Source organism: Taeniopygia guttata, chromosome 5 (assembly GCF_048771995.1).
Source record: "Taeniopygia guttata chromosome 5, bTaeGut7.mat, whole genome shotgun sequence".
Lineage (NCBI taxonomy): Eukaryota > Metazoa > Chordata > Aves > Passeriformes > Estrildidae > Taeniopygia > Taeniopygia guttata.
The window spans coordinates 61,244,208-61,269,208 of NC_133030.1; the positions used below are offsets into that span (position 1 = coordinate 61,244,208).

The 25,001-nt window shown below is 40.6% G+C and overlaps 1 protein-coding gene across 2 annotated transcripts in view; it reads right to left on the reverse strand.

Moving 5' to 3' along the window:
- PELI2 (pellino E3 ubiquitin protein ligase family member 2) overlaps positions 1-25,001 on the reverse strand; it is a 65,999-nt gene that overhangs the window by 21,379 nt on the left and 19,619 nt on the right. The window contains exons 2-3 of one of the 2 annotated variants that reach the window (XM_030275216.4): positions 20,218-20,347; positions 4,158-4,223 (exon numbers count right to left, since the gene is read on the reverse strand). In XM_030275216.4, the coding sequence (XP_030131076.4) occupies positions 4,158-4,223; positions 20,218-20,347 (196 nt within the window). The remainder of the gene's footprint in view (positions 1-4,157; positions 4,224-20,217; positions 20,348-25,001) is intronic. The other variant, XM_030275217.4, reaches the window with a different exon arrangement.

The window sequence follows — 25,001 nt, forward strand, 5'->3', positions numbered from 1 at the left end:
TTGAGCCAGTGAAGGGTATTTACCACACAGCACTATCAGGCTGCCCATAATAATGATAAACGTGTTCAATATTATTGTTTAATTTAAGAAAAAATCATGATTTTACACACGTGTTTCTGAGAGCTTTAAGAGCAGTATTTGACATGTTTCAAATCACTTGACTACCCACAGTTTTACAGGTTCACTGAGAGCAGGACTTGGAAGAGCCATTACACATTTCACACACAGTTTAAGACATCACTGCTTACTCCACCCATCATTTTTATGCTGGAGATAAGAAGAAAAAGAATTTCCCTTTTGCAACCCTCTGCCAAAAACCCCATTTTGACTTTCCAGAGAGCTGCCCCATAAATCCCAGAATCATTTAAATAATTTCCACTGTCCCTTTCCTCTGCACCAACCTCCATCTCCAGACTCACCTGCCCTTTACGTTCTCTTGACTAAATACCTACTGACAGTTGTTACATGGTGTGAAACACATACGTTATATACACATATATAAAATTAAAAACACTGAAATCACATGCTTTGGGTGCAGCTTTAGTCACATTCCTGTGCACTTCTGGAATATTTGGATGGTACCCAGAGGAAGCCCCAAGACACTGTGGGTGAGTGAATTAGGAAGCAGCTCTGGTGACTCCTTGGAGCAAACACTGCCTACAAATAAATTATCAAATCATCTCATGCAAGCTGCAGAAAAATCATGAGTAATCTGTTTCTTTTAAATAAACAGCAGTGGCTGTAAAGATCCAATTTCAAGAACTGTGCCACCACTCTGCTGAGCTAAGAAAGCAATTTAAGAATAGTAACCGTGGGAATCTGCACTGAAATCAATTGATTCTTTCACAAGGTATGAACTGTAAAGCTACAAAACCCAGCAGGAAGCCTAATTAAAGACAACAGATGAAAATGGCTATCCAGATCAAATGCCAGATTAAGAAAAAAATAATTAAGAGCTTACATACTTTTAGAGCAAATATAATAAACTGAAATCCAAAATCAAAGTCAATATAAGTGAAGAGTATATTTAAATTCACATTTAATGTAATTGTAACTGAAAAAACTTACCCATTTTTCTAACAACCACCCAGCAAGCTGGTACAGATTCACTGATCCTTAAAAACAAGAACTTAATAGCACAGCAATGCTGAAGAAATGTAGACCACAGAGTGCAGTGCCAACACAAAAATTCTTTTTACGTACAAATTGTACACCAATAGTTGGCTTTACTTAAAGAATTCCTTTCAGAAAACTGCAGCAGAACCTCTCTTGGGTTCCATAAACATTGAGGGAAAGGTTGGAGTGTCTCAATAGCTGAATGCACTCCCCACTTGCAGCATGACTTCCAACTACCTCTGTCCCAGTGTATCTTGTCCTATCAAAACATTCATTTTTTCATTGACCTTCCAATGTTTTATTAAATCTCTGGGATAATGACATCTGTTTTTAACAAGCAATGTAATATGTAGAAAATATTTCACACCTAAAAGGTGTTTTATTCAGCTACATTAACCCATCCTGCTCTCTCAACCTCTACTATTATTATTAATACAGCTATTACATGTAATAGGTAATTCAGAACAGCTTTTATCACAGTATCTCATTTTGACCTTTTTGTTTCTGTACCTGGTAACTGATGTAAAATTATTTCCACTCAGAAGATTTGCCCTCTGACTGTTAAGTCAGGTCAGGCAGTGTGGATAACAGGATTTTAAATGATGGCACAGAAGCCATAAACCAAAATTTGTGGTTGATTATAAACTACATTTTAGACTTTATACAGTATCATTCCAAATTTACAATTCCCCAGACGAAATAGAAACTCGAGTTTGAGGTCTTTTGGTATTGGATTTTGTTGCTGAGCCTCTGTAGGAGTAGCAAATAATCCCTTAAATCTCACATCTGCTTTGCCTAATGAAGCACCAGGAACAAAAGGCCCCAAGAGCTGCGAGGGTTTCCCTGCATCCATCAAGGCTCAGGGCTCTCACCCCCTTCCCTGATGTCTCTGCAGACAGAGCTGGAGCTACAAATCCCATATGGGCTCTAAAGATGGGCTCTTCCTTTAATCTTCCCTCACTAATGCTTCCCAGGTTTGTTTTTCCCCCCTACATTATGCACACAGACTTTCACTACAAGCATCATCTTTTTTTACACCTAAAAAAAAAAAAAAAAAAGGTTCCATTTTAGCACTTACTCACAAACAGCCCTAATTCATTTTTACAACAGCCATTACCCTCCCATTCCACACACTGCACACAGTGACTACTACAACACACGGGAATATTTTCCACCATTTTCAAAACCCTGCAGTTACTGGGATATAGCTCACTCCACCCTCCACCCAGATCCTGGAGACAAGGGTGAACACCTGCTTCAGAATAACCAAACACTTTTGCACACTGAATATTTTCTCCAAAAGAGCGCAAAAAAATTATCATTTAGATTTTTAAACAGAATTACCTAATCAGGTTAAATTTTCCCCATACCAGCTATTTTCCAAAGTCATCCTTTTGTCCCCACATTGGTTTAAGTGCATCACATTTGGCTAAAACATGTCAATCTGCTTCATGCTAATTTGATTTCATAAATGAAGTGTAAAATACACTAAATTAAAAACAAACCAGATTCCTTCAAAGAAATCAGTTTTTAGACAGCAGCATGTGGAAATTCCTAGGCAGTTGCTGGAGCTCAGAATCAAATTGGTGAGGCACTTTGTGCCAGGTTTCTCGGGCAGTTGTGGTGAGTAACTTGTGCAACAGCTCATTTCAGCTGCCAGTTTTCATTTGCTGCTATACCAGGCAGAGTCTCTCCATTCCCTCCTTCAAATCAGTTTTGCTACTCCTGTTTGAATCCTCTCCAGCATTTCTGAACACTTGACAGCAGATCTGTACTGGATAAGGCAGCCTCGTCAACACAGACTGTTCAATTCCACAACTCCCTGCTCATCCCAGTCCAGAAATCCAATTTTACAGAATTACATTTTTACCAATTGGAGACAACTCTTGTTTCCAAGGCAAGTCTCTGTTGCAATACCTGTATGCCCCACTGAAATCCTCCAAGTATTTAATTTTGCTAGTATTTTGGTTATAGTTAATTACAATTAATGTGTTTTTTTTAAAAAGACCATTTTTAAATGGGCAAACAACTCCATGCGGCTTAATTTTACTTACCCTTCTTACACATGAACTGCTACTAGTTTTATCAAATGAAATTTATGGGGTTTGTTATTTGGTGTTTTCTTTGTTGTTTTTCAAAGGTTCTTTCATGTGATGCGTTTCATGCTGGAAAATTGCTTACTACTACAGAATCCCATTAATAACCAGCTCAGGAATTCCAATTTCACAAATAATTTACCGGGATTAAATTAATTAATAGCCAGCTGATAACAGTGAAGATAATAACACCTGAAGCTCCTTTCCATTTCTCTCTTTTTGACTTTTCATACCAGTGTGCAGTGGTGCCACATTCCCATCCTGCACGGGGATCTGGGCTCTCGTTATCCCTTTCCAGCTCTTAGAGGACTATTAAAGCTCTTCAGGAATTGCTCTCACTCCAGCAATCAATTACCAAGCCAGCAGGTGCTCTCTCCCTCTCTCTTTAGCCACTTAGGATCCTTGGGAACACACTCATTTAGAAAATTGTATTTCTAGGAAGTCCTCAATAAACCAGGACTCACCTTATAACCCTACAGTGAACAGACACCTGCTGTTCTGCTGTTTTCCCCAAATACAGGGAGAAAATGTGTGCAGAGGGATGAAAAGGCAGCAGGGAGGTGCTGTGCAAGCTTTGGGAAAGGCACAGCCAGGCTCTCTCCTGTTCCCTCATTACAGAAAATGGATCCCCATCTAACCCAAATGGATGGGGAACTGATCCCTCCCTCATGAACGTGAGGATAAATAGTTTAGAATTCCTCTTTACTGTGTCTTCATACACTTTCTCAAAGTGTCTTTTATTATACCAATAAATATTAATAGATACCAATATATATATGTAATAAATATATTTATTATATATCTCATTTACATTCAGCAAGTCACAGAAATGTCAGATTCCTCACGTTATTACATAGGCAATCAAGGAATTTTTGGGACTAGAGGCTGCTAAGTAAGTTTCTCCTATTTACTTCTTACCACAGACTGTTCACGTGGATACTCTACCTTGTCTTCAATCTCAATTTCCCCACGCAGAAGGTTGGGGTCTTCACTCTTAAAATCCATCTTCCACTGAAATGCAACAAAATAATGCAAAACACCAGAGCATTTAATTCTCAATGGTTTTGGTACATTTTTCCCCCTCTCCTTGCTGAGAGAATCTGAGAAAGTCAGGATTTGCATCCTGCCAAATATTGACATACTCTCTTTTAAGTAAAATATTTTGAATAGACCTCTCCAGATCACCACAATTTCTAAAAATAAATATTGAACAACAGCTAAAGCTCACTTTCCAGGCAGAGAGCTCTGTGAATTGCAGGTAGTTACTAAAGTACATTCTTTTCAAAATATTATAGACATTCCCTTAACAAGGAGTTATAATTGCATGAATAAACTATTCAGTTCCCCTGACTTGCACTGAATACTTAAATGCTGGCAAAGATATCACTATAAAAAAAGAACTACATCCTACTAAAATATATAAGCAAAAAAAAAAAAAAAGAGATTTACTAAAAAATTATTAAAAGGGTCTTGAAACAACAGGTGTGCAACAGGGACAATTTTCTGCAGTGGAAAGTATAAATGTAAGAGAGTTTTTGTGCCTGTGACCAAATGTATCCTTATTACAGTTTCATGCTGCCACTCAAGCCTCAGCTTTGATAGCTAAAATTGTCAAATTAAAGGAGGTTTAAGTGTTATGAAAAGACAAAGCCCTACCTGAAGAAGGAAATGTTACTATGAAGTGTAACTAACAGTCTGGAGGGTCTGAAGCATTAAGTACTTGCCCTCAGGGTTGGATCAGCAAATCTAAAACTTCAGGAAAGCCTGCTTAAACCCACACTAGTCCATCATGAAAGTGTTGTTAGAGGCTTTAAGAGAGCACTATGTGCCTGTCAAATTGCATTAAGCAATATTAGAAATAGAGCAGTTTAAAGCCATTTTGGGGCTGAAGTGTCCCTGTCTTTGGCTGATAGCAGTGGAGGAGCTGATGCAGCAGAACTGTTGATACTTTTGCCACATCACTATTGTCTTAGGCTGGAAATGGGGGGTGTATTCTATTCCTGTCTGTGGGGCAGTTATCCTCTGTTCATTGGGCAGTTTTTCTTTATCTCTCCCACAACCAATTCTCCCTCCAGGAGATCTCTTCTGTTTGTGGGTCATTAATTATTAATTATCTGTTCATGGGCCAGTGAGTGTCCCTGCGTGGCTGAGAAAATTCCATCATCCCATGGGGAGATGCTCTGCCCAGGGGAGGAGCCAAACATTCCTACCTGGATACAATCTGACCTGGGAACAGCACAGCAGCCTTTGCCCACTGCATTCCCAGAGGAGCAGCTTTCTTCCCACTGCATTCCCAGAGGAGCAGCTTTCTCCCCACTGCATTCCCAGAGGAGCAGCTTTCTTCCCCACTGCATTCCCAGAGGAGCAGCTTTCTTCCCCACTGCATTCCCAGAGGAGCCCAGGCCCATCTCCCCCAGCCCTGGAGCTCCAGAGGAAAACTCCCCCCTTGTGCAGGATCCTGCTCCAGCAGAAGCACAGCTGGCACTGCAGGAGGGCTGAGCCACCCTGGGATGGGGCTGCTGCCACCTCCCTGACCCACAGCCTGCCAGGGCTGCTCTGACTCTGCCAGTCTTGTTCTGTATTACTGCACTTCTTATTCTTTTTTTTTTTTCTCATTTTCTTCCCATATCTTTGCCTGAGAGACCCTTAATTTCAAAATTATAACAATTCAGAGGAAGGCAGTTTACATTTTCCATTTCAGGGGAGGCTCCCACCTTCCTTAGCAGACACCTGGCTTTTCAAACCAAGACTACCAAACAAGTATTCAATAATACAAGCTCTGTCTGAACTTGCGCAGATTCTCCTGTTACTACAACAACAGAAAAGAGAAAAAAAAACCAAACAACAACAACAAAAAAAACCAAACCAAAAAACCAAAAACAAACCCCCAGTTAAATGTTCCATCAGCAGGGATGAAATACTACACAGACAGAGAAAATAATAATTTGTTGTGTCTGTTGAATCCTGAACCTCACCTTGCCGGGACACAGCAGCGGGCAGAGAGGAGCTGCTGTAATGAAGCCCCTCGGGAGTACAAAAATAGAGATAATTGCAGCTTTGTCTCACTGAACACCAACCTGACTAACTTCTGTTAGAAAGTTCAAACACCATTTCACAAATTAATTCAAGATTTTTAGTCTGAGTGAAAAACAAACAAAAAACCCCACTAGGCACTTATGGGGAAGGCATTCAGAAAAGAACAATGAGTTGTAAGAACAAAAGGCAGACATTCCTCCTGGAGGAAAAAAAAGCTGAGTTGTTACTATGAGGCTTCTCCAGTGCAAACAGTCCGGGAGAAATGAGCTGAAATTCTGTCCTGACCTGGAAAAATTCATTTATTTGTGACACCAGGAGATGACACATCAGTGTTGTGCCACCAGACACACAGAACCATGACTGACGCTTTCTGCTCAGACTGGCTTCCAAGGAAAATAATAATAGTTTTGAGGAAATGAAAGCTATGAAAGAACAGCATGTATCCTACATTTTTCTCTTCAGCAGCCAAAGGCCTCAGTACCAAGGAAAATATCAAGACAGAGGAAGAGTTTGAAGTGTAACGTGTAATTTTTAGTGCCTGTCTCTGTGCATCTCACTTAGCAAAGCGTGAAAAGCACTGATTTCCAGTAAAGCTGAAAGAGGTGATCTAGTGTAACTAATATTCTAATTACAGAATCATGTCTCTCAGGCCAGGATTCCCCTTCAGAGAAACGTGAACAAACAGCAATGCAACAAAACCCTAGCATTTCCTGCTTTCCAAAGTTAAGATCTGTTTATTCATGAAAATTCAATCCTAGGACTTGGTGAAGATTTTAAGATTTAAGCCAGAACCATCAGGACTCTGAACTACTTTCATGAACACAAGCATTCAAAACAAATGATGGAAGAGATGAATTTGTAGCTTTGTATTTTTAGATTATTGAAAATCTTTTCTGGATCTAAAGTTATATGGAATATAACATATAATATTATATGGAATATCTTGTCAATACATTCCCACCATTCTGATGGTGCACTGCTGCAATTTGTGTTCAGAGACCAGCGAAGAACTCGCTATGGCAAAAACAAGATTCTCATTTTGCCAGCTCAAGAAATAAAAATCAAAATATTACCAACATGGAGTGACAGAACAACACAGTCCAAGTGTTGTTACGAATGAAAACTGGGACACAAATCTCAGAACTCCTGAGCACACCAGCTTATTTTCACTTTATGTGCACTCCAGAATGAGCAAGGCTCTACACCAGTAGTGAGTGCTAAGCACAGTGTATACATGTTCAATATATTAAATGCAAAATGAGAAGGAAAATTCTCTGTTAAAGTCCCATGAGCACAGTTTTAACATTTTTCTTTCCAAAAAGAAAATGTTCAGCTATGTTTTCCTAAAAAGCTCAAAGGCATCTCATTGATAGACCAAACAAGAAAAAGCAAAAACCAATGTCTAAACTCCTGGTGTCCCTCACTTCCCAGGGACAAAGGGGCAGAGGAGCAGCACAGGACAGGTCAGTGGCAGGGAAGGAAGAAAATGGGAAGGAAAATAACAGCAGGACTTTAACTCAGGCTTACAAACCAATTCATGAAATCTATTTCTTCTTTACACTCTGTATTATGTCTGCACTTATAAGATGCACAGGAGGTGATGCATAAGGGGAAGACGACAAAGCACAAGCTTCTGTATCAGTTTATTTCCACATAAAACATCATCCTCTCATATAAAGTTCATACTCTACACCCTTCCACAAGTCTATCACAGCCAGATCCTGTCTGTCAGTTATCAAAGAGTTCAATTCAACCCCTTCAGCCATAATTTTTGATGCTTTAAAATCCTGGTAAAGTTGGAATTAAGTCCCAGCCTAACAATTTTGCAGCAAGGACACCACATCAGAGAGCAAGTCTCACTGTTTACACAGACAACCAACCCACCTGCCACTTGACAGGGAGACACAACCTGCCTCAGACAGGTATTAGCTTAGTTTCTGCCAAAAGCACTTTAATAGAACCACAAACCCTATTTTCAAGGCAAGGTGTTTTCCCCCTGTGTGGAGCAAAACATACTCTTGGGATAAGAAACTATTAATAGAGAACTAGTACAGCAAGGCACAATCAGAAATTGGATGAATACAGTACTGATGATGCCAAAACATTCAGCACATTCTTGACCTTCCCACTTTGCATGCAATTTCTTGCTGTTGACAAAAGTTATCTCAGTGAATTCCAAAGGTGAATCTTATTCCACTTCAAGTCTCCATGAGCCTGCATGAAAAACCATTCAATCATCATCCTGGCTATAGTTAGCAGGCACTAAATAAATAGACTTAAAAGTAGTGAATGTTTCATGAGAAAGAATTGTAATTGTAAATGACATTCTCCCTCCCAATAGTTTGTAAGCCTTCTTTAACACTGCTCATCTATTTCAGTAATAAGAGCAACATGGTATCTAGATCCATGCATAAACAAACAAAAAAGGAAGAACAAAATAAAGGAAGTGCATAAACAGCAAACCATCATGGCAAATAAATGTGCAGGCTTTTACCAGTCTGGAGACAGTACAGTCTGGAGTACATAATATTTGAATAAGGAGGATTTGTTTTAAAGAAGATCTACTTTTTATCTTCACTATTCTTCGAATACACATTGATACACAACAGGAAAAAAATAAGTGATAAAGAAGAGACATCATGTACCTGTAACAAGTGTCCTAAGTGCTCTCTCCTTCCTGTTAATCAAGCCTGAGAAACACAAGACTGAGATAATCCTGGAACACTGGACAGGCTGATTGGATACACAGATTATATCTGTGATTTATGAATTTCTCCTGGTACTAACAACACATTTCACAAGTAGGCAAGGGAAAGCTGGGCAAGTACTGGTAAAAAACAGCCTATGCACCATTTCTGCACAATTAACAAATGATTCTGGATATGACATTTCCTTGAAGACAACTTCCTTGACTTCAAAACAAAGAGTACCCGAATCCTGGCAGGAGTTCAGAAAATGACTCTGCAGACACTCAAGGTTTTGGCAGAAAAATGACTGAAGGACAATGGATTACATGAGGCTCCCAAACTGTCAAACATCCCACGTACACAAACTGGCTACAGCTCCTTCTGGGATGACCTTCAGCCAGGCTTGTATCAGCAACTAAGATACCAAAATTGGTATGGCCTTCTGGACACAGCTGAGTCACTGGAGCTTGACCAAATCCACACGCTCTAAAGTGGCACGTGCTGCTCAGCTGAGCCACCCCTGAGCCTGCAGAGCCCAAACCTGCCCAGCCAAGCCTTCAGCATCCTCCAAAACATTCCAACACAGGCTCCAGCCCCATTCTCCATGACCCTGACACTGCTTTCTCCACTGGGCTGCCACAGTGGATGGTCACTGCTGGACTTTGAGCATTGTTGTGGGCTTTCACCTAATGCAAAGTGCCTTATTCAGAATAAACCTAGGCAGGACTGTTTCCTTGTGCTGGAAGCAAGACTTTTTGGGTATCAGAAATCATCCAATTCACATTATTACTCCACCACCAATGCTGCAGCCAAACATTACCTGGTAAACACTGGAACAGAACGAGTTGCAGCTCCACAGAAATTCTAACATCCACTTGTTGAGGTAACTATCACCCCTCAGCCTTTGCATAGCCCCAGTCCAACCTGAGGCAGAAGCATCAGCTGTTAAATTTCAAAATCTTCTCCTTTTCACAGATGTGTTTGAAGCCATCAAAGCCTTTGACTGAGGAAGGTGCCTCCACACTCCTGTTTCAAAGTGGTTTAGTGTTTTTAAGGCTAAACAAGGTAACTCACTGCCACCAAGTAAAAACCAATTACTACTTCAGCCTGGAAAAACCTCAGTGCATTCACAGTGCCACACTGTATGATGGTGTTCTCCCTTGTCATGCTGTATTTGGAGTGCACATATATTTTTATTTAGCATTATGGCTCAATTTTAATCAGAGGATTTCTACACAGAATTCGTCAGCAGTCAGAGAAAAATCAGAGCCCTACCTCTAAATTTATCAAGTGCATCTTCATCTGGAGATGAAAAAAAAGGTTCCTCAGAAAGAGCCTTGTTTTTGTATCCATCACATAATGGCACAGTGGTACTTTCAACCCCAGCAGTATTTGCTACTACAGTGCAAAGATACCAAGAGACAACATTAAATAACCAAGGTATTTTTAACCAAGGAAATGAGAATTAGAGTGTTTCCAGTAACAGGCAAGATCATAACACAGGGATATTTTAAGACATTCAGCATGGGCTGTCTCTCCAACAAAATTGCAAACATTTTGTTTTGACTTCTGCAGTTTATTTATTATACTCAAGTAGCAACAGAGTCAATTTTTGTGACAAAACACCAAACAAAGATTTAAGAAAGCTTTGAGGAGGAGGAGGAGGAAGAGGGATGAGTTGGAGAACACTTCATGTGCTTTTACAAGTTTCACAATCCAGCTTTCCAAGGCCAGCTTTTCTTTGGGAACAATCTGGGAGCAGCTTCCCATGCTGAAGCAAGGTCAGCTTTGTCCCTCCCTGCCTCCCACCTGGACCACCAAGGCACTGCCTCATTCCTGACCTTAAGCAGTGGAAGATTCTTTGGTGGGCTGAAGAAGAGACAGAGGTCTGGAAAACCAAATGCTAATGTAGAGATAACAAAGAGGAGGAAAAATTTCTGCATGTTTTACACTGTAGCCTATTGTCCAAAGTTTTTAATGGTAAATGCTGTTATAGGAAGGCTAAAAGTCAAAAGCAATCCACAAAGCCTTCCCAAAATTTCTTTCAGGCCCCCTTCCAACTTTTGTGCATTTTCTCTTGCTATCTGGTTCAACATTCCCTCTAAACCTTTGTAGAAAATTCAAAACTAGTTAGGCTTGTATACTTAAAGTCCATTGCCTTAAAGGTCCAAAGTACAGAAATCAGTTCATAACCACTGAAGGGGTCCTTGATCATTCACATGATTTTATTTGCATTTATGCAGCACAGAAGTAGTTCTGCTTTAGTAATACTCACAAACTCTCTAAAAACCTCAAGCACAAAAGAGCACCACTCCCTCACCTTCTCTGAACCATATGATCTCTTTAATTACCTCTTCTGGAATTCTGGACTCATGCAGCTGAAATAAAGCTGAATGAAAGAGCAAAAGCACAGTTCTGTTAGGAAGTGCACAGCACTGTCTGGGGAACAGAAGCTCTGATCCTCAGAGGCTCTAAATCATTCCCCAAAGAACAGCTTCCACTGAATTTCCCAAAGAGCTGGAGAACAAGCAAGCTGTTACAGGTTCAGAATGTCCCTGGTCATCCAGGGTGCAAATGTGCATGTCCTAGTCCCACAAAAGCCTGATTTTCAGAGGTCACCTGATACTACAAAATAAAGCCATCTCCCCTGTTAAACTTCTCTGGAATTTGAGGTTAGCAATAAAACCCAGAAATTTGCATTGCTGTAGTACAAATATAAAATGTGGTTTATCTTACCAGGGAAGTTCCATATTCTTTTCAGATTCCCCTGCTCAAGAACACCCCTGACCAATGCTGAACAGAATTGTTTTAGACACAAGAGTTACCCAAGCTGCAAACTGGGAGTGCTTTGCCATCTAAGCCTTTGATCAGCTGTGAAGTCTGCGAGGAGAAACATTTGTGCAGCTACAGGCCCTGGAACAAGAGTTTCTTTGGCCACATGAAATTCATGAAAGAAAACTAAATACATAAAAATCAAACCTGTACTTGCTTCCTCTTTTCTTATCCTGGGTTAGGGCAAAAGAGGAGGAAGAGTGTCTCTCAGTATCTTAAACTTACAAAACAGGAGAGGTTCCCATGAAAATCTCTAGGACCACAAAAGTGGTAGTTGTTGTCAACATCCCAGGCTGAGAGTGCAACAATTCAGGATGAGCCCAGTTTCAGAGAGATCACTGTTCACAACCTGCCCTTGTTCTCAGGCTACAATCCCCAGAGTGAGTCCCAGGAAATGTGCAATCCTCAGCTCAGTGCACCAAGTCCAGAGTTTTTAAGTTTTTCAGGTTGGCCAGGGAGTGACACCCCTCCCAGGTACCCAAAAGCAGAGAAGAAAGCATCCATCATTCCCTGGCTGTGGGGAACTCAGTGGAAGGGAGATCCCTCACAGCTGGGGAAGACTGAACCACAGAGCAAGCTGAGAGTGCTGGGCCTTTAATGAACTTCCTCAAGTCAAAGCGATAGGCATCTGCTGCTACTGAAATTAGAAGCCCAAAGTATAGATTACCACAAGCATTATCTCACAGCAGGCATCTGCAGAGTCCAGAACTTCTTGAAGAACTGGCAGAATCACTGTGGACAAGAGACATGCAGAATTTCAAGGCAAGTCTGTACAGAACACCCTCAGTCTGACACAGAGGTCACCTAAGTACAAGCTCTGATGTAGGTCCAGTGGCTGGACTCGTTTGTTTTCATGGAGGGACAACTCAGGGATGATTAAAAAAAAAAAAAAAAGATAATTATCTTGTAGAAGCAAAGCCACAGTGCTAAGGAATTCTGGTTTGCTTTCTGACTGCCAGAGAATTTCTGCATGCAGAGCTGAACAGCTTGGAGCATCCAGCCAATGAAGCATCACCATAAGCACTTTGCTGGGCATACATCCCTTCAAAAGAGATTATCAGGATAAAGTACTCCCTACTTTCTCCGAAAATATTTGTGAGGTCTTTGGTGTTGAATAGGAACAATCCAGCAGGATCTCAAAACAAAGTACATCTACATCCAAAAATAAGCATAAACATGTCTCAAACAAGAGACCTACAGAGTGGAAAGAGGAATCTTTGAATATCACAAGAGAATCACCCCTCTTAGTTCTTCTCTTGGCAAACAGATAACATTACTCATTTTACAGATGGAGTCATAAGAGACTCCCAAAAAGAGAAATATTTAGATTTTGTTCTTTCCATCAACAAAATTTCTAGGCACTTTGGAAAACAAGCATTTTCTAATTTGTAAAACAGGAGTAGCAGTGGTTTGCTTCTTTGGAAAGTTACTGTTGGCCCATGATGCTTCAATTGCTTTTTGTGTTTTCAAAATAATTGCCCCTCTCAACAAAGCCTTAGAGCACAGAAGTCTCATCTCCTCTTTGATGAAGTTCCAACTCCCCTGTTGCAGGAGAGCAATTCCATACTTTGAGTACACACTACCCGACTTTTCCAAAACACAATGTTCCATCCATTTAAGACAACTTAGTTTGTGATATCAGAAAAGCATATCCATCACCAGCTGCCATGTTTCCCTTATCATGGCATTTTCTTCAGAGCATGAAACAACCCATACAGAGAAGAGGAATTCCTGTATTACAGAGCTGACAGTCCCAGGCTCCAACAGTTGTACACAGGGCCCTGCAGTCCTCAGGCTGTTCCCAGCTGTGCTCCAGCTCAGCCCACCCAAACCCCAGAGCACCACAGATCCCCACCGCTTTAAATGTCCCAGATTGAAAGGCAAGATGTATTCTACTTGCCATCTGTATGGCACTTGTCATCTCTTAAGTGAGCAGTTTTCCTTATCTCTTCCACAACCAGTCCTCTCTGAGGGCAGACACCTGCTGATAATGAGCTGTTGAATGTCACTGCATGACTGATAAAAACTGTAACATCCCATTGTGAGATGCTCCACCCAGAGGGAGGAGCCAAGCATTCCTACCTGGATATAATCTTGAATTCCTGGAACATCAGCACAACTTTTCCTGCACTGGATTTCCCAGAGGAACAGCTGCCTCTTTCACTGCATCTTTAGAGGAAGACTGAACCCTTTTCTACAGGATCACTGCTCCAACAGAACCACACCTGACACTCCAGGAGGACTGCAGCCATAATTCCCACTTGGACTGATGCCTACACCCTGTCCAGCAGGGTGTCAGGTTGTATTCTGACTCTGTCAGTGTTGTTGTGGTTTACTGCATTGTTTATTTTATCTTTTTATTTTCTTCCCTAATAAAGAACTGTTATTCCTGCCCCATGCTTTTGCTTGAAAGCCCCTTAATTTCAAATTTATAACAATTTGGAGGGAGGGAGTCTACATTTTTTCCATTTCAGGGAAGCTCCTGCCTTCCTAAGCAGTCACCTGTCTTTCCAAACCTAGACATTAATACTCTAAAGAGATTCTCCCTCAGTACTGCCAGCTTGCAGGGTGAGTTATCCCCAACAAGCTCCAAAGGCAGTACCACCAGACAGGTAGAAATATTATGCTCAGGCCATCCACCTTCATTTGATCCAAAACCAGACTGGGGAGTTTTCCTGACCTTTAGGACACTCAGAGCAGCCCAGCTCTCAGGAGACATGCACTTCTAAGACCAGGTCCATTCCAGGCAATTGAGAGTCCAAATAGAATAAATATGAAACAGGACAGAGCTTCACCACTACAGCAGGTGGTCCAAAATTTCCACTCTACATTCTGGGGAACAGTGGGGAAGCATGCAGGAACCAGTCAAACTGGAACAAGACAGTTTTAAACAAGTCATGCTACATTAGGCTCAAGCTGTGAAATTTTCATCTTCCAGTGAAACAAGTGGCTCTGCTGTCTCCAGTACAAATCCTACTCGTCGCTTTTCCTGTGGCACAAAGAAATCCAGGACATTCCGTGATGGGCAGCAGGATTTGCAGTGTCTGACCTTACACTACAGCATTTAAACCTCAGCTGAGATGCAGCTTCTCCTTTCTCTGGTTCTGCATTCTCACAAGCCCAAACCCCCCAGGTTATTTCTGACATGGTCAAGGAACTGCAAAGTGACAGATCCTGCACGGCAGTGCTTCCACAGCCTGGCTCCCCACGGGAAGCCAAGGGGAAGCATACGGGGAAATGAAATGTTCCCCAGTTTCTTGACACCAGCCCTGGTGATCACTGCATCTTCCTTTGCTTTCAAAGGGCACCACATTCAAGTAGAATCTGCTCTAAAATATTGATTTAGAGCAGATGTAGTTTAAAGAGAATTTACAAGGAAAGCATTTTTCGATTTTTTTTTTTATCCTCTGAAGGGAGAGCACGAAAACAAAAAGCAACATTAAGTCATAAAAAAATAATTGCTGTAGACCTCAGCAATTTTTAATTCCTATTCCTTCACTAAACATCTGGGTTTTGTTAGAAAACACTATAAAATGACTTTCCAAAACCTTTGACATGCATTCTGCTCCACAGGACCCAAAAGCTCAGGAGGGAGGGTTTCAAACCGAGTAAGGGTTGTTATTTATTCAGCCCTACCAGTGAAATTGGTGTAACCATCTTCTCCTGCCTAACCATTCCCTGCTATTTGCAAGGACATGGGGTAGGGAGTTAGCACGTTAAAACGATGCTCATTTAATAGAAGAAAAGGACATTACGCCAAGGAAACTATTATTCAAGCAGATTCAGTCTGATGAGCCAAGAAAAAGCTGTTTCTGCACAAGCCAGTGCTCTTGAGACACCTATGCGATTAAGTCACTTCAGAACAAATTAGTGCTCCATGAACTGATTAGACCATAAATAAGCCCAACAGGAAAGAGAGAAGCCACTGACAGACACAGCATCTCCCGACAGCAGCTGAGCTCTACAGCTCTCATTCAGAATGAGCACCAAAAAGCTCAGTGCCAAAAGGATTTGTGGCCTTTTTACTGCAATTCAAAGTGTGTCAAAGCAGATGCAGTAGCTACAGTAGATAACTAATCACAAGAATCCTATACTTTCATTTTCTCTCGTCACTCAAAGCACAAATTGCAGCTCTCTCCCCGACCTAATAATTATTCGTATGGCTGTGTTTTGTTCTTCTCCAGCAGCAGCAGGAAACTTGATTAGAACTGCAGGAACCCAGCCAGTGACTATCCAAGCTGCTGTTGTGATAGCACAAAGCAGAAGCCAACTCGGCAGGTAACAGGACTTGGAAGTCAAGAGAGATCTTCCTCAGTCAGCTTGAAATAGTAATTTCATAGGGGAGAAAATACATTGCCTTTATCTACCACACGTTACCAAAGGAAAACTTTGATCCTAAGACAGACAGACATAATAAATACCAAGACACACCGCCATAAAAAGGTATTAAATGTGGGGTTTTTCAAGTCTTCAGTAGTTTAAAAGGCATTTTGAATCTTTTCTGGAGTCACTATTACACATGCAATCACTTAAGTCCAACAGTCTCTGATTAAAAAGGAGTACTTCCAATGCTCAGCAGTTATATTCTTTTGCCCACTGACTCAATACTTTGGAAAGTCTCAATTACCATCCATGCTGTAACAAGGAAATTCTGTCACATTTCTGGAGGAATCCTGGAGTGCTACTGTCAACAATTCCTGCTTCCTAACGCCATACTTCGAGTAGTCCAAATGTACATGAAGCCCCTTCTTCATTTCTCTAAACTTCACACCCATGGAAATAATTCTGAAGCACCAGAAGCCAACAGAGAAATCAAAATGCAGAGCCAAAGTCATGGGGAATTCCAAGATCAGAGATCCCAGTAACACCAGTGAGCTCAGTGCTAATGCCAGCTGCCAGCACCCCTCTCATATGAGACTGGGGCAGTTCTCTCCCACTGCTCCACAAAAAGAATCCCAACTAACAACATCCAGCAAGAAGCAGGGGATGGTCATGAAGAAGAGCAATGAGGAGTGAAGATTCACCTGTGCTTGTACAGGAAAAAGTGTTAACCTGGAGAGCCTTAACTCAAGAGACTGGATGTGGACTGGAACAGGACCATCCACACTTTGCAGGATTTGGGATCATACAGTCGTATTTCCACAGCATACTACGGACCTGCTTAAGATCTGTAAGAAAACATACTGTCCTCAAGTATTATTCCAAATGTTATGGTACTAAGCCAGTTTCATATTATTCCAAATATTATGGTATTAAGCCGGTTTCATTTTCAGTCAGACACCTCTTTCCCTGTCAGACACAAATATCCCCAACTAAAAAAAAAAGTCACAAACTCTCAAAATGCAAGAAACTCTTATGAAGGCCTCCCCTATCCCTCCCAAAACCCAGAGAAATCCAGTTCAGCATCCCATCATTTCCAGGTGATTATTCTAAAGACAACCTTTTATCCCACTCTCACCTGAAGTTCAGCACTTACTGGAAAATTTCTGCCCAAGTAAACCCTGTAATCATTGCAGACACCAGCAGACACTGACTGGAGTTTCAAAACATGAAATATTGTCCATGAAAACAACAGTCAACATAACTCAACTAAATGAAATAAACATTACAACTGACTTGACTTTGTTAAACAGCTCCAGAAGCTTGAAAATAAAAACCACCAACCCAATGATGAGACAGCAGCAAACTTACACCTGGGAGTTTGGTAGTCAGAGGAAGGTTTTCACAAATTCTGTTATTGTGACTGATAAACCTTCCTCTTCATCATGAGACCCAGGTCAAGAGGCAAGGAATGGCCTCCGCTGTGATGGGATGATTTTGAAAAAAACTCTAATTCAGCAAAGGGGATTATTAAAATCTTGAGAAAGATCCTTACTCAGTTAATGAAGACTCACAGTCCCCCATTACCCAAACCTCTATCCCAGACATATCCATACAGACAAGCTTAGGACAGCAGAAGAGTTTTAAGCTCTTTCTTACAGTAAAACCAATTCTGACAATGCTGGAAAAAAATCAAACAGGGGACACGACAAAATTTACTGAGTGGTGCCTAAGCACAGAGTTAATAAAATAGGTTTTAAAGTCCAGTGCATAATGTTGAAGAGATTCCTCTGTATTTTAACAATGACAACAACTCTGAAAAAACTTTAAACTTACTACCCTATGCACTGCTTTTCCCCTAAATATACCCATATACCCTCAGAAGGCCGAATATTTCTGAATTTTCTTCAGCACCTCTGAAGGCAGAGTGGCAAAAAACAAGCTCTCAGTGGAAAAAAACAAAAGGCAGTGATTCATATGCAATTAGCTCAGCTAAATTTACTACTGAAGCCATTGCTACTCCAGCTGTCCTTGACACCTGCACAGCAGGGACAATGGAACATGACAAGCATCCTCTTTCCATCTATTGCAGTGTTCAGGCTGACACACGAACTTAAAATTGGTGACAGCTACAGTTCTTGAGCTGCTGCATTAATGCAATCAGCACAAAAACAGCCGTGCACCTTATTCAAGCCTCTGTTTGTCAGAGACAAAACCAATGGAGGCAGTCAGAGCTTCTCCCTCCTCTGCTAAATCCACCAACCAAAAAGCATCAGTGCTCTGCACTTGCTTTTTTACCCACAGATTCAGTTTACAGTGACAGACAAGCAGAACAAAACAGAAAATTGGTATCTGAAAAGTTAAAATGAAGGATGTAATGGGAGGAAACTCTTCTAACATCCTATGCAGCACAAGTCTCTGCTGGTTTATCTTTCTCAAATACAAGACTGAAAAACTGAGAGCACAACTAAACTTTTGAGGTCAAGTTGCCCATTATTTTCTAAGAACTAAGCAGCTCACTCTTTATTAGCCTAGGTTTCTTCAGGCACTTACACAAGTTCCATACAGAAACAATTCTCAGTAAAACAATTCAGGCTCTGGTGCCTAAGATGTGAGACAAGCTGATGACAGCATCTTTAAAATGTTAAGTGTCCTTTCTGTGCATGGAAGAGCACTCAGTGAGAGCCACTGCACCACTGTTCTGGCACACATCCACCAGCCCTGCCCCAGACAGCAGCACAAGTACACAAAAGCTCTTTTCTAAGGGTTCAGAGAAAGTGCAAAATACATTCAACTTGACACATCTACCCGAATCCAAACGCTCATAGGAAGGGCTTTAATGTCCCAGATCCTCTGCTATCTTTATAAGGGCACTAATTTGTACAGCACACATATTTTATCTGCACTACAATAACACCACAGATGAACATTAACCAGATTCCTTGTGGTGTCTGCCAGGTGTTTAAATATTTTGCAACTCAAATGCTGAAATACTATCTGCAGTCCAAATGCTTAAGATCATCCAGTGAGAACATGTGTATATTTTCATCCACTATGTAAAACACATTTTTTTTTTCCCATTTGTTATATTTTAAGCAACAAACAAAAATTACCAACATATACTACAGCTCTGTTCTGAAGGCTGATTTCATCAGGACGATTTAACTCACAAAAGCTTTCATTTTGATAACAAGAAAACTGTAAAATATTTCCTGTAACTTTTAATCCAAAAGACTCCACATTTCTCAGCAGCAGGCAAGCCCTATACTATGTTCAAAGAGAACAAGCTCTGACATCGTGTATTTTGACAAGTTTAGGCATATACTGTGTATTAGAAAATAAAACAATGCCATACTATGTATTAAACAACATTCTTCTCTTGGTTCAAGTCAGAGAACACATTTCTGAGCATGGTGGAAGTTTTCTCTCTCTCTGTCCCAAGAGATATTTCAGTGAAGTACATTTCCCTCTTGTATGAGTGCCACCACTTAACTCCTCCTCCTCCAGTTTGCCATAAACTCTACTCTCACTTCTTGCTTTAAGAAAAAGGCTTTGAGAAGAGAGATAGGAAGAGCTTTTACAGCCTGAATACATTCCACCACCAGAATTCTGACCTGGACAGTTCTATATATTAATATGTTACTACGTTAATATGTTAACCTTGCTGCTTTTCCTCCTTCACCCATGCTAAACTTCAGGTAAAAATTTGTATAGTATCATTATTAGGAAGAAGAATGAAAGGCCTAAAGGGATCAGAATATTTTTTACAGCATGTCAGTTATCTTCCTCAAGAGGAAGGATCACTCCAGTGAGAAAGAAACTAAACTACTTTTTGTGGTTTTATCCCGTGTACTCTATGGCTCAGCACAGTCAGCATTGACAGCCAGATTTCTGAACAGGGGCAGGAAGGTCAGATTATCTCATACCTGAGCTTACAGCCTATTTTAAACAGGTAACTGGATTAAAGCTATATACCCCAGAAAGCAAATCCACTGCAGCCTCCTCTTCATTAAACCAAAGCATCCTACAAGCACAGAATAAACTGGCAGCCAGGTAAATCAGCAGCAATACCCAAGCTGCTCTCCACTCAGGATCATCAAAAACCAGGATTTGCCATATGTGTCACATACCTTTGATGTCTGAGGAGTAGAGATGACATGGACAGTGCTGGGTTTAACTCCACTTGCTTTAGATCGTTTATAAAGGGCAAATCTGCTTTTCCTGCGCCCCTTGTCACCATTTGGAAGGGATCCATTGTACCTGGAAATCAGGGGGAAAAGTTTAGCATAGAACACAACCAGTTTGGAAAGCAGCAAAGGAGAGAGAGGTAATTTGGCCACAGTATTCTGGTATCATCAAATGCATGGGGCAAAACAAAAAAAAAAATTAACAGTCAGGCTAACTTTTGCTTCCTGAATTGAGCATTCAAACATTCTTTACCCACCAATGGTTGCAATTTTATTCTCATTTAAAAGGTAATTGACTACAAATGAAACAGTCAGTTTTTCAGCCACAGAAACAATTCTTCACCTCTAGAATCAAAGGAATTTAAAAGAACAAACTCTACATCTTCACTTTAATTTCAGAACGTGAGGCGTGCTAAAATGTTTTCACCTTACCACCCGTCTGCCCACACCTCAAGCAGGATTGGAGGAAGAACAGGGGCAACAGGAAAATCAAAGTAATTTAGGAGCAAATAAAACTCTGAGAAAGGAATTCTACTCACACAGAATGCTTTTCTAGTTGCGTCTCCCCCATTTTTTACAGAACTTTAATCCTAAAGGCTTCATCTATTAATTACTAAGGAAAGAGGATGCAAGGGTTTTTAATTTATGTGGCTATCTGAAGCCTCACTAATGACTTTCTTTATCAGGTGTAACACAGGAGCCCTCGACAGTTCTTTCATCTCTCCCTGAGGACACAGACCCAATGGATTAATTACCCAGAGAAGTCTGAAGCCTCAAGGGGACAGAGCTCCTTCCCCAGGGAAGGGATCAACTGGAAATTTCTTTGCAGTGAATGAGCGTGGAATTCGCCATCACCTCACCCCCAAGATTTGGGTCAGATAAAAGCTTTTTACCACCATTCCTGCCAACTCTCAGCTGGAAGAGCTTTCCGGGTTTTACTGAATCTTCAGTGCCTGATCCTCAGAGATTTCAGACTTTTACCCAAGAAACTACAAATGTTATTCCACTGATAAATCTCTTCTGTCTTACTGGTGAGATCTGTTCTACACTGATCTCATGTATCCCTTACAGGTTAACACTGCAGGCAGAAAAAAAATATGAAAAGGAAAGAGGCAGCAATGCAGTAACACAGAATATATTTTTTTATCATTACAGCCTGTATATGTAACTATTTGTGTGACAGGAAAATGCACTTGGAGAGCCTCCTACCCTTCTAGGAATCCCAAAGGCAGGACTGCTGAATGACTGAGCACAAGCAGAAATAGATTTAAGATAATTTTTATCTCAAATCTCACTGCTCTAGAACTTAAAACCCAGACATTTAAAAAATGCATGTTTAATACATGATGCTAAAGCCACATAGAAAGTTGAGAGACTTCCAGCTGAACTTGTCCTCTCACTCCCATTTTCACAGGGAAAACTACTGATTCTTTCTGGAATATTAAAGGAGATTCCCTAACACAGCACAAAACCAACAGGAGTAAATCACTACTATTTCATGCCAGGCCTACTTGCACCTTGGAAATTTGCTATTAACTCTACTCCAGAGAAGTGCAGCCTGTGGATCCTCATCAGAAGAGACCAATCTCTAGAAAGGTACATCAAAATGTTCCACAGGCAGCTTAAATACCAGCACTTCAAATAGGAGTTATTTGATTCTCCACTTGAATTTCCCTGGGTATATGCACATGCTTTCTTTCAAAGACACTATTATCAGGGATATGCCAGCAAGCTTTAACTTGCTGAAGACAACATTCTTTCTACAAGTATTTTTATCTGGAAACCTAAAAAAGTAACAATTCCCTCAAAAATAGGGAATATAATATATATTATAATCATATATATAACATGTAAAATTATATATAGTGATATGTTAATATAGAGTACTATATATTAACATATTATATGTTAATATATAGTATTATATATTAACATTGCTAGCTTTAAATTCTGTAATTATTGATTTTTCCTTATACTTGTGTAACTGCTAAACAGTACTGAATTAAAGTACTTTTATTGGAAGTTAAAACCAGGCAAGTAGGGTTTTCTTGTTTGGGGGTTTTTTCCCCTCATTTTCAGAACTGGGGCAGTCCACTCCATTTCAGGTCTCTGTGGGATTTAATTACTTTTAAAATACATAAATAAAGAAGCTCAAGGTTAAAAGACCTCTTGGAGTATTCAAATACAAGCAAAGTGAAGGCTGAACTCATTCATCCTGATTAGCACTGATAAATTCTCAGGAAGGTTCTCCTTGTGCCCACATTTCTACATTTCATTTCCACAAAGGGCAGGAGGAACTGAGTGGTAATTTTATGATTTGTTATGCTTCAATTATAGACCTCCAAGTCTGATTTTGATCCAACAGTGGTAGAAAGAGCTGGGACAATTCCTAGGGATGCACACATGCTAGAAGGGAAAAAAAAAAACCAAAAACAGTGGAATAAGAGATGGAATGAGATGGAATCATATGTGGAAAAGGGACAAGGATTGAGGACACAAATTCCCCATCATTTCCTCTCACAAAGCCACTCCACAAGGAGCCATTTCCCTTCTCCTCTGCACTTTTCCAAAAGCTCCAGGACCAGCTTAGGGACCAGCACCTGAGCACACAACTTTTTGCTTCTCTCAGTACTACCAAAAGAACTTGCAGCTGGAACTCTCCACCCACCAAAAAGCCTGGAACAAATGTTGTTTCCAACTAATAAACAAACTAGGAAAAAAAATCAATGTCACAGCAACAAAACAATCATTTCTGAGAGCATCCCTGTCCCCACACAGATCTCTGGGGCACTTTGGAAGTTCTCCAGATGTTCATCAGACCACCACACGTGGAAGGAGCAGTCCTGTATTTTTCCAAATGCTTCTCAGGGACAGCAGTACTGGGACAAGCTGCATCATGAAACCTCCTGGGATAATTATCTCAGTTGATAGCACTATTCCTTGCAAATAAGGGAGTGGTGCTGGCATGGGCTAGGGGCACCATAATTACCAAAGCCAGTTTCCTACAGATTTACATCAAACACTTGAAGAGTTTGGTATACAATGAGCTGCAAACTCCAATTAAGCTTTTCCCATGGCTGGGATGTGCAATGAAAGCCTCTCCTCTGCCTGGATTCAGGGATGTCTGGAGAGCAAGACCACACATGCTCTCTCCCACAGTCCACTGTGGCAAGTTCCTACTTTCTACAAGTCTTGTACTACTTGTACTACTACAAGGACTTGTCTGCTTCAGAGATTAGCAACAAGCTTTGAACTATTTGTCAGAAGGCTTGTTACACAAGCTTTTTTGGTTTATGTTTATTTTGGTTTTGTTTAAAAAAAAATAAAAATCCAGCCTAGCCAGTGGTAAAGAGTAAATGACAGTTCTGTTACTTGGTACAGCAGCTCTAAATCTTGACCTGCAGCTCAGTAAATTTCACTTCAACTCAGGGAAGCCACCCTTAGAATTAAGGTATGTACTAGTTGACATTGAAGGTGCTGCATGTAGCCGATTTCTTTTGCAATACTATCAAAATTCAAGCATCATAAACTGATATACTTCTGCATACCTATGCAAACTACCTCCCAAAAGACTAAAACTTAACAACTCCTGATTTTCACTGGTAGCATTTCCCCCAGACAAAAAAAATAAAAAAGAGTAATTTAACTTTGCTTTTCTTGTCTGTTACTGACAGATATACAGCACACCTCATCATTTTTGTATGAAAACCAGCCCAAATGACAGACTTGGCTATAAACAGATGAGATGCTGCACTTCAGTTGTTTCCATAGTTTTAGTGAGTCAAACAGCACATCTTTGCTCACTAAACAATAAAGCTGCAGAATCAAAATCAGACTTGAGTAAATGTTCCCTTGTAAGTACATTCTGATCCCATATTTGGTAGAATCCTGTAGACATACTCCGCACATAGCAAAATTCAGGTTGTGCTTACACTGTATTTTCACCTCCCTGAACCAGTGTGGTCCCACACCACTGCCAAAAGCAGCAGTCTCACCTTTCATTTATTAATTCGTTCCCACTACTTCTCTCCTTGGTTCACATGAAGGGGAAACAAAACTAGATTTATGTTTTAAGCTCAGTTTTAAAACCACATTCCTTACTCTCCAGCCCACTGCAAAACCACAGAAGCACTTGTACCAGCACCATGGAAAACAGCAGGGAGCAGGAGAGATTCCCTTGGAAGCACTGCAATCCTACAGCTATCATGACATCCACCACATATGAAGGCTAAAGATATATTATTCACCTTTGCAACACCCAGTCCCAGAGCTTTTCACAGCTCCACACTCAAGTCCTGACTCACAGGAAAACCCTCCTGCTGCTGAAGCATCCAGCATTCCCTCCCTTGAACACACATTAAAAAGAAAAAAGTCACAAGTTTATAGCAAAACACAAACAGAAAGCTTCAACATACACAAAGCTGACAACAAAATAAGTGTATTTGTGTCTCCCTTTATATAATATCACTGCCAGTACTTTAGTCTTTACGCCCTCTTTCCTTGTATCAACCTCAACAATTCATTTTGTGTCTAGTAATATTTCAGCAAAAGAATGGCTAACAATTTCCTCTGTTTTAAAAAATGGCAAGAATTATTCCAAACACATTTTTCTGCATCACAGCTTCAGAAAACAAGCAGTTGCTGTCTGCCAGTTATCTGAGAATTTCAGTGAAACAGAACAGTGAAGCTATTCTCAAACTTAATCTCACGGGGAAGAGCTGCCAAAG